General features: G+C 39.7%; 1 protein-coding gene and 1 pseudogene across 1 annotated transcript; both read left to right on the top strand.

The window, feature by feature from the left end:
- Positions 1 to 10,983: 10,983 nt before the first annotated feature.
- Positions 10,984 to 11,757, top strand: Krtap13-1l1 (keratin associated protein 13-1 like 1). Its single transcript, XM_002727850.5, has one exon. The coding sequence runs from the start codon at positions 10,984 to 10,986 to the stop codon at positions 11,509 to 11,511; it is 528 nt and encodes a 175-aa protein (XP_002727896.1). The 3' UTR covers positions 11,512 to 11,757.
- Positions 11,758 to 13,878: 2,121 nt separating this feature from the next.
- On the top strand, positions 13,879 to 14,611 carry LOC134480967 (protein tyrosine phosphatase type IVA 1-like; annotated as a pseudogene).
- The last annotated feature ends 1,223 nt before the right edge of the window (positions 14,612 to 15,834 follow it).

Raw genomic sequence — 15,834 nt, 5'->3', positions numbered from 1 at the left:
AAAACCCACCTGTACATTCTTGGGCATATACCCAATGGATGCTCCATCCTACCACAAAGACTTTTGCCCAACTATGTTCACTGCAGGTTTGTTCATAATAGCCAGAAGCTGGAAATATAGATGTCCCTTAACTGAAACATGGACCAAGAAAATGTAGTACATTTACATGATCGAGTATTACGCAGTATTACCTAAAAACAATGACATCGTGAAACTTGTGGGCAAATGGATAAAGCTATTTTAAAAAATCATCCTGTGTGAGGCAACCTAGACCCAGAAAGACAGATACAGTATGTACTCACTTATATGTTGATATTAGCAGTTAAATAAATGATAAGGAATTATAACCCAGACCCAGAAAGGTTAGATGAAGAGGATGAGTGTAAGAGAAGAAAGCGTGGATATCTCTGTGAAGAGGAAATAGAATAGATTTTGTGGAGAATGGTAGCAGAAGGGTCAGGTTTGGGGGGTGCAGGGAGAGACAGCTGGAATTGGGGAACCCTGCTTGCAGGGGGATATCTAGAAACCTAGTACAGTGGACGCTTCCTGGAAGTTTGAGGTTGACTCTAGTGAGGACTTTTAGCAATGGAGGATATGGTTTCTGGGCTGACCATCTTTCATAGCCAGGCAAGCTATCCACTGGTGGAACTTGGCTGCATTCTGCTGATTTGTTAGGTGAGTATATTCCATGGGATCCCTAAACAACCCAGGGTGATGCAGAGACAGAAAGTTGCTCTCTGGAGTCTGGCAATAGGGCCCCTTTACTAAGGACACTCTCCATGCAGCTCCTTGAACATAGAGAGGCCAATCTGGTACCTGCATGGAGCCTTCATCCCTACATTTTATTCTCTTTGCAGTAAGAAAGTACTCTGCAGGCTACAAAAAGAAGAACTTGGACACCAACCCAGACACAAAACCCTTGACCTACAATCTCTCCTGCCTATAAGATGTGCTGGGGTAACAGTGGGGTAGAACTTATGAAAGTCACCAATAATTGTTTTGTTTAACTTGAGGTTCATACCATGAAAGGAAGCTCGTGCCTACACTGCCTGGATGGCCAGACACCAGAGACCTAGGCTAGAACAGAATAACACTGAAAACAAACAAGCAAACCAACAAAAAACAAAACACCAACAACAAAAACAACAAAAAAATCCTAAAATCAAAACCAAACCAACCAAACAATAAAACAAAATCAATGTGATTATGATAGTCTTTTCTATACACATAGATTTGTGCCTTGACCAGTTGTCGCTGGAGAAGCTTTCTTAGGCAGCAGATGGGAGCAGATGCAGAGATCTGCAGTCAGACATTATGGAGAAAGAGGGTCTAAACTGGAAGTCCTTCTTGTGTCCCTCAGAAATAGAAGAACCCTGTGCAAAAGGGAAGGGGAAGTTTGTAGAAGTGCCAGTGGATGGAGGACACCAGAACAGAGTCTACTGAATCAACGAAGCAGTGACCTCATGGGGTCACCAAGACTGTAGTGGCAAACATGGGACTTGCATGGGTATGGGCCAGGTCGTCTGTATGTCAACCTATATGTTATGGCTGTTAGCTTGTTTTTTTGTGGGAGAATGTACCTCTGACTCCTTTGCCTGCTCTTGGGACTTTCTCTTCTTGTGTTGTCATGACCAGCCTCTACATGAGTGCTTTCACCTAGTTTGTTGTATCTTGTTTTGTCATATATGGCTATTGTCTCTTAGAGACCATTCTTCTCTGAAAGGAAATGGAGAAGGCATGGATCTGCAGGAGAATGGAGGTGGAGGACATCTGGGAGGATTGGAGGGTGGAGAAACTGTGGTTGAGATATATTGTCTGAGAGAAAAATCTGTTTTCAATAAAAAGGAAACTATTGCTAATTGATACCTTCTGGGAAAGAAAGCATTAATGATGCTTCAGAGTGTGGTCTTTGAAGGAGCATAATAAGCTTCAGGAATGAACCCACTACCAAGAATCTATAAATAGCACTAATGAGAACAGATAGGTCTAAAATGTGTATATTTTTAAATAGGATAAAATGTTATGTGAATATGGATTGGACAAAATGGAGGAGGAAAATAAATATTATCAAGATACAATGAAAGAAATTCTTGAAGTATTAATAAAGATATAGAAACCAGAAATTCAATACTCTTACTCCGGACCACAAGTAATACAGAGAGAATGCGTGAATGAAGAGGCATCAGGAAAGTAGTTTAGCATGAAAGTCTGAACTTGAGTGTTCATTCCATAATGCATGAGGAGCAACATAGAAGCTAATAATATGGTCTGCCCCTAATTCTACAGATGAACAAATGTCACACACACACACACACACACACACACACACACACACACACAGAGGCACATACACATATACATGCATACATACACAGGTATATACACACACACATACACAAAAACACATACATAAATACATACACATACACATATACATACACAAAAACACATACAGATACACACAGATATGCATACATATATATACACGCATATATACACATACACATATATACAGACCTACACACACATATACATGCATACATACACACATACATACACACATAAAAACACATACGCACACACATACACATACACACACATACTCACATACCCATACACATACACATATATACACAAACACACATATGCACACACACACATACACACATATGCACACACACATACATACACACATACATACATATGTATACACACCTACACACACATAAATACACACACACACACAGCTACCACTATGGATATTTATATTTCTTCGGAGAATTAGATGGTATTGTACATGTTAACTTGCTGGTAGCCATTTGAAATGTTTGTTGGTTTTATTACTTTCTTTCCCAGGTCCACCTTATTTGTGTTGCCTCTTTGCCTTGATTGAGGACATTTCTCTTCACTCAGGCAGACCATTTAGATGGACGTTTCTAAGCCCAGTGCTCTACCTGCTTCCTCTGCTGAGCTTGGTTTGCATTGTTAGTAGCAGAATGTTGTCCTTTTATGGTTTGATAGAGTGTCTATCTTCCTAAATCACCAAGCTGGAAATAAAGCAGGTGATTTTCAGGGAATTGCTAGAATGTTCTTACTGGCATTGACATTTAAGTCTAGGCTGATAATATGAAGTAAATCCAAGGTACTTGATTTTTCTGGTCTTGATTCATCAAACTTTGACAGCAGAGTAATTGAAATTCATTGTCAATAATGGATAACAAAATCCAGAAACAAGTCTGGAGACTCAGAACAAGCTATGATGGAACATAGGTTCTGTTTTTTTTTTCTCCTTTAAAGAATTTAAAATGATTACATAGTTACTGAGAGGTAACTAGAACAAATTATGTGCTGAGATGCATAGCCCAATGTTTGGCCCGTGTAACCTGGGTTAAATATTACCCATTTTTATTATTAATTCATTAAAAGAGAAAGTTGAGATCCTATAATCTGCTCAAAACTTAAGCATTAGATTATCAAATCTATTCCACTTAAGTTTTGGAAGACGAAGAGAACTAAAAGATTTTTAATGAATGGTTTTGGCTTCTCAATAGCTCTTCAGCATTTTCATATTACTCGAATGAGTTGAGTATGGCGAGATCATAGTTAAGAAGTTAATAATAGCCAGAAGTTCAGGGGTGAAGACTTGGATTATATGATAAATATAACTCTCAACTCTAACTGAACAAATATTCCCTAAGAAAAGTTGACTTCTCATTACTAAGATCTGTTGTCTCATGCAGCAAGTCAGAGTTCTCAGAACCATTACCATAAACGTTCCAGTGTTTTATGAAATCAATATGTGCTTTTGTGAGCATAAATTCTGACAGAATCTCAACATTACGATGAAGTATAGTACATTCACAGGCATAGCTTGCATTCAATTGCACTGGTTAGTGAACACTTTGTAATGATCTTTCTTATAAATAAGAGCAATGCTTTCCCCAGATGGCGTTTTTATCTTTCAAAGCACCGGGTTAATACTTAATTTAAAAAATAATCTTTTATGTGTTGCTGAGACTTTTACTCTTTTATGATTTCTTACACCCGTTCCAAAGTATAGGGCATATCACAGAGGAGGGGCAGGGAGATTCTGGGCTGGCAGATGGGAAAGAGTGCTGTGAGAGGAAACTCTGGTCATCATGTGGCTCCTGCAGTCATGAACTCACAGGACCTGTGGTCACACGCACATGTCCTGCAACAAAATTGGGCCTTCTGCTCTCCATAGCTAAGGGGCCCATAAGCCTCGACACCCCTCAAAGATGGCTGGCGGTTAATAGTTGCTATGGTAGGTGTGTCCTTTTCTTCAGTGGTGGAAAGCCACTAGGATGTTATCAATACCTTCACTACTCAACCAAGCTCATGAAAGTGACTAAGATTTTAAACTGTCTAAATAATGGTTAATATGGGATGATTCAAGGATAGAGAAATATCTAAATATTATTGAACTGAAATGAAAAAAACAAACCAATAAGAGTATACAGTATAATGCAATAGCATTTTTCTAATAAAAATCATGAGTGAAGCTGTTTATTGTTCTGGGTACTGACACTTAGCAACTTTAACTATAGAAGTAACGTTTACTTGCCTTGTGTAATTGTCATCCTCTGCTTGCTGTTGAATAATCCCACCCTTTCTAGTTCTTTCTGAACTCTGGCTGGCTGGTTCAACTCAACTCTTCTTGCTCAGTCTCCTTATCAGTATGGCTTCTAGAAGCTTCTCATGGAATTGCTGTGCTTGGCCTTATGATGCTTGCAATTTGTTTTAATCTTGTGGCTCCTCATTTTCTAGCTCATACTGTATTCACCTGTGTCTAGCTTGTTTTCTCTACAATCCACGTCTGTAAAACTATCCTTCTAAAAACTGCCTCCGAACTCCATAAACTGAACTGCCAAGCACTCCACTCCACTGCCCAGCCTCAAACAAACTGACTAGAACTCAGAGATCTGCATGTGTCTGTCTCCTGAGAACTGGGATTAAAGGCTGGTACTACCATGCCTGAACCTAAGCACTTCTCCACCTGAAAATTGTTCTATACCAGGCTGGCCTTGAACTCAGATCTGCTTGCTTCTGCCTCTGTTTCCTAGGATTAAAGGCATGTCCATATTCTAGCTGGGTCACACAGACCTAGAAGGTATTGCCAGAGCAGCCATGCTGCTGGATTTAAATTCCTCTACACTTAACCATCTGCAATGGCTAACTTTAACTTATAGTGCATGCATGACTTACTCTGTCAGTCGAAGTGAGGTCCATCTTTTACATGGATCACAGGGATTTGAACTCATGCCCTTTTGATTTTTACAGCAAGCAGTATTATCCACTGATCCATTTTGCTTACCTCAGTTTAAAACCTTAAAAGTAAGATTCAGTTTCCTGTGGAAAAAGGGATTTTCAGTCCTAAAATATAAAAGCATGCCAAGTTGCCAGCCTTTTCCTCTGTCCCCAGCATGACAAGCTGGGCTGTTTCACAGATTTCTTATTTGGCATCTCTACAAGGGCATTGCCAAGTTCCTCAAATGAATCCCTGAACAAATCAATACAATATGTGTTCAATCAATGTGTTCAATCAATATGTCCTCTCCCTCTCCCTCTCCCTCCCTCTCTCTCTCCCTCTCCTTCTCCCTCCCCCTCTCTCTCTCCCTCTCCCTCCCTCCCTCCCTTCCTCCCCCCCCTCCAGTTGGTTTTCTATTTTAGCCTAAAGAAGGATGAAGTTTTATCATTTTCAGGACATGGAGGAAACTGGAGATAATCCTATTAGATGAATCACAGTCATCTCTAAAAGACAAATGGTACTTGTTTTTACATTTGTGTATCCTAAACTGAATACAGATTTATAAGATCATAATTGTATACATGACATGAAAGTAGACGAAAGATGTCTTGGAAAGTGGAGGGGGCTTATAGGAGGGACAGAGGTGAGAAAAATTAAATAAGTCTGTATGAGGAGAATATGCTCAGCACACAATAATTATATAAAAGTATCCTTGTGTGACAGTGCATGTACAATGAACACATACAACACTTTAAAAAACAATATGAGCCATAATTAGAAGAATGTACCAAAAAAAAATCCATAGGAGATCATTTGAATCTTGCTTGTATAAGGACTGATAGAATCCAAGAGCAAGTGCACAGCTTTACTAGAAAAATAGGCAAGAGATTTCAACAGACATAAATGACAGATATGGGGGAAAATAACACATGAAAAACCGCACAGCATTCTTAGTCTTCACACAAATGCAAATTGAAACCACAATAGTATGCTATTGCATGCCCATTAAAATAGAAGAAGCAATAATTGTATTATTATGCTAATTATATAGCCAAGCAATCTGTTGAGGATTCAGAACAACAGGAGCTCTGAGACATTGTCATGGAGAATGTGCAATGTTTCTTCTTGTGGAAAACAGTACCTCACTGTCTTACAATGGTAGGCAGAGGTTGCCTCATGAGTCAGCGGTCTTGTTTCTGGGTGTTTACTTGAGATAAGTGAAAGCATATGTCCAAAAAAAATCTATGTCTAACCATTTGTAGCATTTGCATCCATAAGAATTCAAATCAGGGATTGTTCAATGTTCATGTCTTAGTGTGTTTCTACATCATGTAACATATATCCAATTAAATAGGATATAGCAAATTGGACTCCTGAAACAAGCAAGAAGATGTATATCAAAAAGATACTGCTTATAGCAAGATCTGAGCCAAAATATGTTCATGATTTATAATTCATTGCCCTGTGAAACTATAGGGCTAGGTATTCCAATACACCAAAAGAGAGAGAGAGAGAGAGAGAGAGAGAGAGAGAGAGAGAGAGAGAGAGAGACATAAAGGAGCCTGAGAACAGCTGCCTGTTAAGGAATCTCTCTGTCTCTGTCTCTGTCTCTGTCTCATATGCTTATGGGGCTCACTGGTGCGTCTTTAAAACTGCCACACAACCAAGAGGACTAATGTTTATACACCAGAGTCTACGAAAAATGTCAGCTCTGGTGATATGTACCTGTAATCCAAATGTGAGAGAGGCAATGACAGGATGACAGGAGGCTTCTAGTCAGCCATTGGAGTGGAATTAATAAACCCCAGGTTTAGTTCTCTCTCAGAACAAGATGGAGAAGGAGTAAGAAATACAACTGACAAGGGTCAACCTCTCACATCTTCACAGCTATAGGCATGCATGTCCAAATTCACTATAGGTACACACACACACACACACACACACACACACACACACACACACACACACACACACGTATGTACACATGTGTGCACACATACATACACAGTCAATGGTGATTTCCTCTACATTGAAATTATATCTAAATAAAGTTGACTAAAATTAAGATTATAAACTGTCTAGAAAAGTACATGTACCGAAAGACAAAGAATGCAGACAAAGTCATAAAACAAAGAAGGTTCAAATAATTCTGTCCTTGCAGAAGACCCAATTCTGTTTCCAGAACCCCAAGGCTCACTTATGAAAGTCTTTGACTCTAGTTTCAGGATATCTGGCACCCTCCCCTGGCATCCAAGAGCACCAGACATATACATAGTACATGTACATATATGCTGGCACACATGTGCAAAATCAAAATACATTTTAAAAGGATGTGTAAGGAACTGAGTTTATGGGAAATTTGAGTATCACCAAGAGAACAGAGTCTCACTAGTGTGTGATTGGGTCAGAGTTCAAATCGGCACACCTAAGTCCATGGGCCAACATCATCTCTCAACTAATGTTTGGAATCACAAATATCCAGATGCCACCTTGGTGTACATATCTGCAGGCATCCATGCACAACTACAATCTATAACAGTGGATGTTAAAAATAGCAGGTAGATAAGTGGAACATGGCGCCTTATGTGGGAGAACTCTATGCAGTAGAAGGAGAAAGAAGCTGACTGCCAGTAATGCATCAGAACAGAATTTGCACAGTAGGTCAGCATATCAGTAACTGGGTTCAAATTCCATCTCTGCCCCTAACTACATAAGTGGCTTTGGGAAGTCTGTCCTACCTGTTTGTGTCTTGGTTTCCTCAACCATAAAATAAACATTAAAATAGTGTGTGCTCACTGTGAGATTAGTCATGGAGAGTAAGTGGTCTATGAGTCATCATTCAATGTAAGCCTTCGAGAAAGCTGAGGGAGGCTGCACCTGGGAGGGAGCCCAAGGTCAGGGCCTGTGACTCTGCATCAAGCCTTCTGCCACTCAGGAGTCCTTTGGTCCATCCATGTCACCAGAGTCAACACAAATACCCCTGGTAGAAAACATGGGGAAAGCACAGTACAGAAGCATGTCAGTAATGAGGAAGAACCCGCGGCGCCTGGGTGAAAGACGCTCCTCTAGGCCTTGAGAAGTCAATACTGAGATCATGAAAGTGAGCCTGATGGGAAACACACAGGGGTTTGAGCACATCATTTTATTGCTTTTGCTATTGCAGCATTTTGTTTAAGTTTATTTTTTAATTTCCAAAGTACTGTTGGATTGAAGGCTCAGTAGCATGTATAATAATCTGAAAAACGACCATTTTGCAAGTAGGTCACAGGGCAAATGATGTGGACTAGCTGTGCTGTGGTGGGTGTTGTGGTTGCTGTTGTCCTTTGTTTTGTCTGAATGTGGTACATTTGTATTTCTCCAAACTGAGTGACAGGTGAGGGAAAACTGGTAAATAAGGAGGAGGAGGGAAACAGAAAACATTTTAATATTGTTCTCTAGTCTTTGAGCAAATCATATCGTATACAATGTATTTTCATATATGCTCCCTTTACTCCCTCCCCACATCCCCACATCTCTTTCTCCAGACTCCCTCCCAACACTATTTCCACAGTTACATAGATGATAGATAGATAGATAGATAGATAGATAGATAGAGATTGATAGAGATAGTTAACTAAGTCCAAAATTAATGCTACAAAGATGTAGCATTTTGCTCACTAATAGAGAGTGATTTTTCCCCCTTAAACATCTTGTCTGTGTGTACAGAAAGTATAGAGTATCTTCATGTTTCCAGGTTCCGTTTGCGAGCTATTAAAGTTGCTTAGTTCTGCCCTTTCTTCTCTTCGGAAGGAAATATTTATTAGCATTTATGAGTTGCTTATTAGCATTTCAACTAACTGCTCATATAACCCTAATGAAAAATAACAACATAATTACAAACAAGTAGAGGCCGCGTTAATTAGAATTGATTTATACCCAAGTAATTCTAGTCTCTCTCTTCCAATATCGGTACCTAGTCTGGAAAGCGGGAGCTTTGCAACTTTGAAATCCCCAATCCCACCTCCCCATAGAATTAATTTCTAATAATACAAAGCTACTTCTAGATTTGAAGGAGTTCAAAGCTGTCATCAGGAGTGCCACATGCTGAGAATGGCACTCAGTGCTTTAGGAAATTCAAAGGTGTCCATTCATAAAGCAGAGCTCATTCTACTTAAGTGAGTCACAATGATGGCCTAACCATTGCACACAGTGGCTTCCTGTGATGCATGCCACCTCTGGAGTCTGCATGGGAGATATAATCATAAAACAAAGTAAGTAAGTACTCTGAAGAGGGTGGGTGCTTGGCATAAAGCAAATTAATTCTCGGGCATTTAAGGAGCTTTCTATACAATGATAGTTGGGAATGCCATCTCCCTTAGTTAAGCCCCATAAAATGTCAGTCTCAGAGGAAGTAGAATGGACACTAAGCAAACCAGAAGCCTGTGTCCTCATTAATCTGACTGTGAACTTTCCAGTCATTTTCTATCTGGAGCTAGAAAATCAACTGTTCTTGAAATGTATCACCATGGTACAGCGTCTTCCTGCTGAATACTATTCAGTGTAAATATTGCCAGGGTAAATAAGGGCTTATCAGATTTTACCTGTTAATATAAACAAGTTCAATAGATTACCTTTAAAGACAAATTAGAGTTGAATTTGCAGAGTTTGAAGATTGCTTAAGGAAGCCATAGTTGAGGATTAACTCTGCTGCCATGCTGAGAAGTAAGGCAAGCGTCCTTTAGTTTAAGCTCTTTAGTTACGTGGTTAGTAAGACTTTGCTTCCATATCTACTTGGCTCTAAGACCCGAAGTTGGGATTTTTTAGAGAAAAAAATAGCAATCTCTAAAATTGCATTTTAAGGATACCCAGATGATCACATTTAACATTTTCTTCTACCAAAACAATAAAATAAAACAAATTTATTCTCTCTCTCTCTCTCTCTCTCTCTCTCTCTCTCTCTCTCTCTCTCTCTCTCACACACACACACACACACACACACACACACACACACAGACAGACGGGGGTTGGTTTGTAAACTGCAAGCCTTTCTCGTCAGAAAAATCTATGAAGACATTTCTCTTTAAAGTTCCCCTCAGAGAGTGACACTTACTGTTTCTTAAGTCAACATGGTATAAGAAATCTCTGTCCTGAAGAAAATCATTGATAGAAACTCCACAGTTGATGTTCTTAATAATTAGCTCAACATGTTAGGCGGAGGCTTGTCTAATAATAGCTCATTCTTTGAAAGAAAATCTAAATATAATATTTGAAGATTTCATCTCAGTGTGCTTGTGAAATACAAAAGAGACAATTGATTTTGCGTAATAACCACTGAGTACTTTTAGTGTCAAGGAAATAAAGGTAGAATTTATGTAATCATTGTACAGGGCAGAGTCTCAGCAAATGTATGAATTAAAAATAGACAAATCTGGAAATAGGATAAACTGTAACCGTGAACTTCAAACCTAAGCAAACTCCAGGGCAAAGAAACTATGAGTGTCTTCTTACAGTGTGCCACAGTGATTAAACTGCAATTAATATATGAATGTGTGAAAAATTAAACTTAATAGCCAAGGGAAGTATTTTCATGGGAAGGGTGAGGGAGGTGAATGGAGCCAATGGAATGTGGACACACCCAGTGGAAGAGGATATATAACCTGATGTCTGTCTGGACCATGTCACTCTAACTCACATTGCCCCATTGACACCTCACTGATTTCATCTCTCCTCTCAACATGTCCTACAGCTGCTGTTCTGGAAGCTTCTCCTCTAGATCCTGTGGAGGTCAACTATACTACCCCTCCTCCTGTGGCTCTTCCTTCCCTCGCCAACTGACCCACAGCACTAACTTCTGCTCTCCCAGAAACTGCCATCTGGGTTCCTCTTTCGGCCATGGCTGTCATCAGAACTGCTTCCAGCCCATCAGATGCCAGACTTCCCATGTGGTGACCAGCTCCTGCCAGCGTCCTTGCTACCGTCCAAGTGTGTCCAACTTCTGCAGGCCTTGTAGGACCACATATGCTGGCTCTCTTGGTTTTGGGTCTAGCAGCTGCCATTCCCTGGGCTATGGGTCAAGGAGCTTCTACACTTCAGGGTGTGGTTCCAGAGGCTTTAGACCTGTGAGTTATGGAGTCCGTGGCTATCCTTCCTTCGGTTACAGATCTGGATTCTGTCACCCGACCTATGTGACTTCTAGAAACTTCCAGTCTTCTTGCAACCTCAGACCCACCTGTGGATCAGCCATCTGGAGATCAAGTTGCTGAACTTGCTGAATATAACTGGTCTGAGTTAGCTTAGTGCTACTGTCATAGGGTTTTCTAAAAAGGCTAACTAATCTCCCTCTGGATCCTTTCTCTGGCAAGACAAGCTCTATTCAACTACAAAATGACAGAATAACCAAAATATAAGTCTAAATGTCTTTTAAAATGAGCAATTACCTATTCACAAATTTTTGGACTGTGTATGGAAGTTCAGTTATATTTGACCTAATAAAATCATTCATTCTTCCATCTAATGTGGTCTCTGATTCTTTATTGACTCTCAAGGTTTGAGACTAGGTGCTTTCAGACTACCTTCCATAGGGAATCAATTCACCTAGGGTATTGTACCAGGGATGGTATATGAAGATATATTCTTTGAGCATTCCACTGGCTATAAGCTGATGGGTGAAGGCCTACAGAAAATTTCAGTAGTATCATTGAAAATATGTTCACAGAAATGTCAGCCAACTCATATTTTCTTTCTTTTTTCCTTTTTTATTGAAAATAGATTTTTTTCTCATACAATATATAGTCTTACCACAATTTCCTTTTTCCAGCCCTCTACGCCAACCCTACAATACCTTTGAATTGCTGATCCTCTCCCTATCCATCTCTTCAGAAGAGAGCAGGGCCCCCAGGGACAACATCCATCAGGACAGAACAAGATATAATAAACCGAGGCAAAAATCTTCCTCCCTGTGGAAAATTGTAGGAATCAGAGGGCATGGGGGACACCAGAAGAAATGGCCAGCTCATATTTTCAATGACAGAATATTATGCTGATGATCAAAGTTGGCTTTTGGTTTACATGTTCTACACAACATTGAGTTAGAGCTCTGCAAGATGCTATGAACTCTGATGATGAAACCTAAAATGAATGAATGAATAAATAAATAAATAAATAAATAAATAATGTGTTGACATGGAATTTAAGGCAGTATAAATAATCACGTTTATCTTAAATGTGTGAGAAAAATGAGTTTGTCAGAGTGTGAGAGACAGTTAGACAAGGACAAGATGACAGAGTGTTGAAGCTGACTAGAGAAGAATCTAAGGGAGGTATATGCTGTGTTCGAGCAGGGAAGTCAACGCCTCTGTCCCTCAGTATCTATGGAAGAAGAATTTCAGGAAGCTCCATAGGTATAAAAATACTTGGATGATGATATTTCTTGAATAAAATTGCACTTTCATTCAAAGATACATATATGCATATTCTCATTACATTTAAAACATGTATATGCTATTCATAATACCCAATGAAATAATATTAGTATATGTTTAGGAATTTAGACCAGAAAAGAATCTATATATGCTTAACAGTGATATATTATTTTTACATATTTTAAATCCATGATTGTATCCATGCCAAATCCATGCTTTGGCAGCTAAGCATGATGGGAAAGTGAAGTTGCAAGGTTCCCATGCCATCCTTAGTAATGGCACTTGAAGGCACATATAATCTGTTATTGATTTTTCTTCCCTAATAGCAGTTCATTAACCTCTTCTACATGGATCCTAGAAAAGGGAAATATTTTTCTGATAGTTACACAATAACAGGATAGGAAGAGAGAAGAAGAGAGAAGAGACAGCCATGTTGGCAGGACCCACTACTTCCCCTGGTTCCTTAACTCATTGTTTATGTTTTTGGGTTTTATGAGCCAACAAACCCTCCCCTTCTTTTAAAATAACAAAAACGAAATAAGAATTTGCCAGCCTCTAACTGTTATGCTTAATAAAACATGCCACCAGCTGCAGGTACTCATTTTCTGAAAATGCGCATTTCCGATTTATCCAACTAAAATAACAACAAGAAGAAAGGTCTACAGAGCCTGGGCGTGCGCATTGACTCTGGGCTGTGGCCCACTTGGAGACGCTCCTCAGGCAGCTCACTGCATGGTTCTTTGGTGCCCCTGCCGCCTGCATCGCTGCCACTGCCCCGTGACGCCCACCGCCACCTGCCCCGCCTGCCCTGCCTGCCCTGCCGCCACTGCCTGCGCCACCTCAGGATCGGCTGTATGATTAGACTACAATCTTCAATGAGTAGACATATTCCTTTCTGTGGTTCTCCCGTCACACATTTATGGAGTTTCTGAAGGGCAGTGGAGACTACTGCCAGGCACAGCACGACCTCTATGCAGACAAGTGAACTGTAGAAATTCATTACTACTCCACCAAGAAGCCCCGACGAGAGTGGATAGCCTGGACAGAGTCGTGTTGAATTGAAATCTGCACAGCATTTCACAAGAGCTCAGACCTGGATGGGGTGAACCTCGGTGCACTTCCTTTGTATCGCCTCAGTATTCCTGGGTTGCCCGTTTCTCCCAATTCATACTCTAAGCACTGAGAATTTCAAGTGGAGTATGTTGAATGTTGAAGTAGACTTCAGGTTGTTTTTTGGTTTTGTTTTGGTTTTTTTGTTTGTTTTGTTTTTCGGTTTTTGTTTTTGTTTGGAATCATTTCTGTATTCAATTTTTTAATTCTTCCATAACCCTATTGGGTGTTCTTTTAAACTAAATTAACATGGCTCGAATGAACTGCCCTGCTCCTGTGGAAGTCACATGAGATTTCTTTTAACACACAATGCAACCAATGCGACCTGAAACAAATTTATAGAGGAACTTAAGAAGTATGGAATTACCACAGTAGTAAGAGTATGAGAAGCAGCTTACGACACTACTCTTGTGGAGAAAGAAGGCATTCATGTACTTGACTGGCCTTTTGATGATGGTGCACCACCATCCAACCAGATTGTTGATGACTGGTTAAGTCTTGTGAAGATTAAGTTTCATGAAGAACCTGGTTGCCGCATTGCTGTCCATTGTGTTGCAGGCCTTGGCAGAGCTCCGGGGCTTGTTGCCCTAGCATTAATTGAAGGTGGAATGAACTATGAAGATGCAGTACAATTCATAAGACAAAAGTGGCTCGGAGCTTTTAACAGCAAGCAACTTTTGTACCTGGAGAAGTACCGTCCTAAAATGCGGCTCCGCTGCAAGGATTCCAACGGTCATAGAAACATCTGTCGTATTCAGTAAAACCGGGGTGCCTGATGCCATTGCCTTGGAAGAGGAACTTCAGATGGGACCTGACTTGTTATTTACCCCATGTGTCCACTTACCTGCAGAAACTCTATGGGAATATTAAAAAAGTTTTACCAGGCCACAAGCTTGACAGAATTGCAACCTCTATATCTGGGCTATGATCAACGTGTTTGGACACTTAGCAAAAGATTTTTGCTGGTCAGCATTTAAAATGTGCTTCTTATTTGTACCAATTGACCTTTCCTAAAATAAGGTATTGAGTAATGTCATTAAATGTACTCCCGTGCTAGAATATTATTAGTCTGTAAGGAATTTAGAAAAATCAGGTGCTAAAACACCCAGCACAATACTTGCATATTTTTAGCGTCATACAGAACGAATTCTCCAAGAACTAAGAACTCTGTAGACCTTCCACGGTGTACTCCTTCAGTCATTCAAACACCATGGGCTTCTCTTGTTATCTGCCTGCTCCCACACTCACACCAGAAGACATCAGGTTTGCTTAGCCGTCATTCTTTTTTTTTTTAAACTAAGTCTTACAATGATTATTTAATATCTCTGTCTTACTTTGTGCTGTTTTGGGAAACCTCCATTTGAAAATCAACTTGGTTACAGAAGCACATATCTTCAATAATGTCTCCAGACAAAAAGCCTCATAGTTAATTTAATGTTTGCACTCGGGTGCAACCTGACAGGGAGGGCCTGAACAAGAAAGGAGAGGAGGCTATTAAATATTTTTAGTAATATGTTGCCTTTGTCTTGTGCAGAACATGTAGAGTATGATCTTTAATTTAGTAAATATTTTTAAGACGGAGAGATACATTGTTGTAGCTAACCACTTAATCAAAATTTCTGAAATTCTTGTGTTTTCCAGACCTATCTGAGGTTTTCCAACTTGTTTGAATTATGGTTTTCCCCCTCTCTTCCCAATCTCTTGCAAAAAAAGTAAGAGTGGGATCTGCTAGTGAACTGAGCAGAAATATTTTATATGCCTTTTGAGCTATGTAACTTAATAATTGGATACTTGATCATTTGTTTTATTATGTAATCGATAAAGTGGTGATGTGTATTAATGTTAGTTCAACCAAATATTTATACTGTCTGGGAATGTGTGGTTATAGTTCTGTGCGAGAAATAGTTTGTCAGTGTTCACCAGCTTGTAAAAACTTAGTGCGAGAGCTTCAACATCTAAATAAATGATGAAACACATTCGTCACTGAGGTCACTTTGCTTAAAATTAACTTAATTTGTAGAAAATGGTGGATTCAGTTACTATCATTTCAGTTTA

This window comes from Rattus norvegicus, chromosome 11 (assembly GCF_036323735.1).
Source record: "Rattus norvegicus strain BN/NHsdMcwi chromosome 11, GRCr8, whole genome shotgun sequence".
Taxonomy (NCBI): domain Eukaryota; kingdom Metazoa; phylum Chordata; class Mammalia; order Rodentia; family Muridae; genus Rattus; species Rattus norvegicus.
This window is presented reverse-complemented; position numbering and strand designations above follow the sequence as displayed.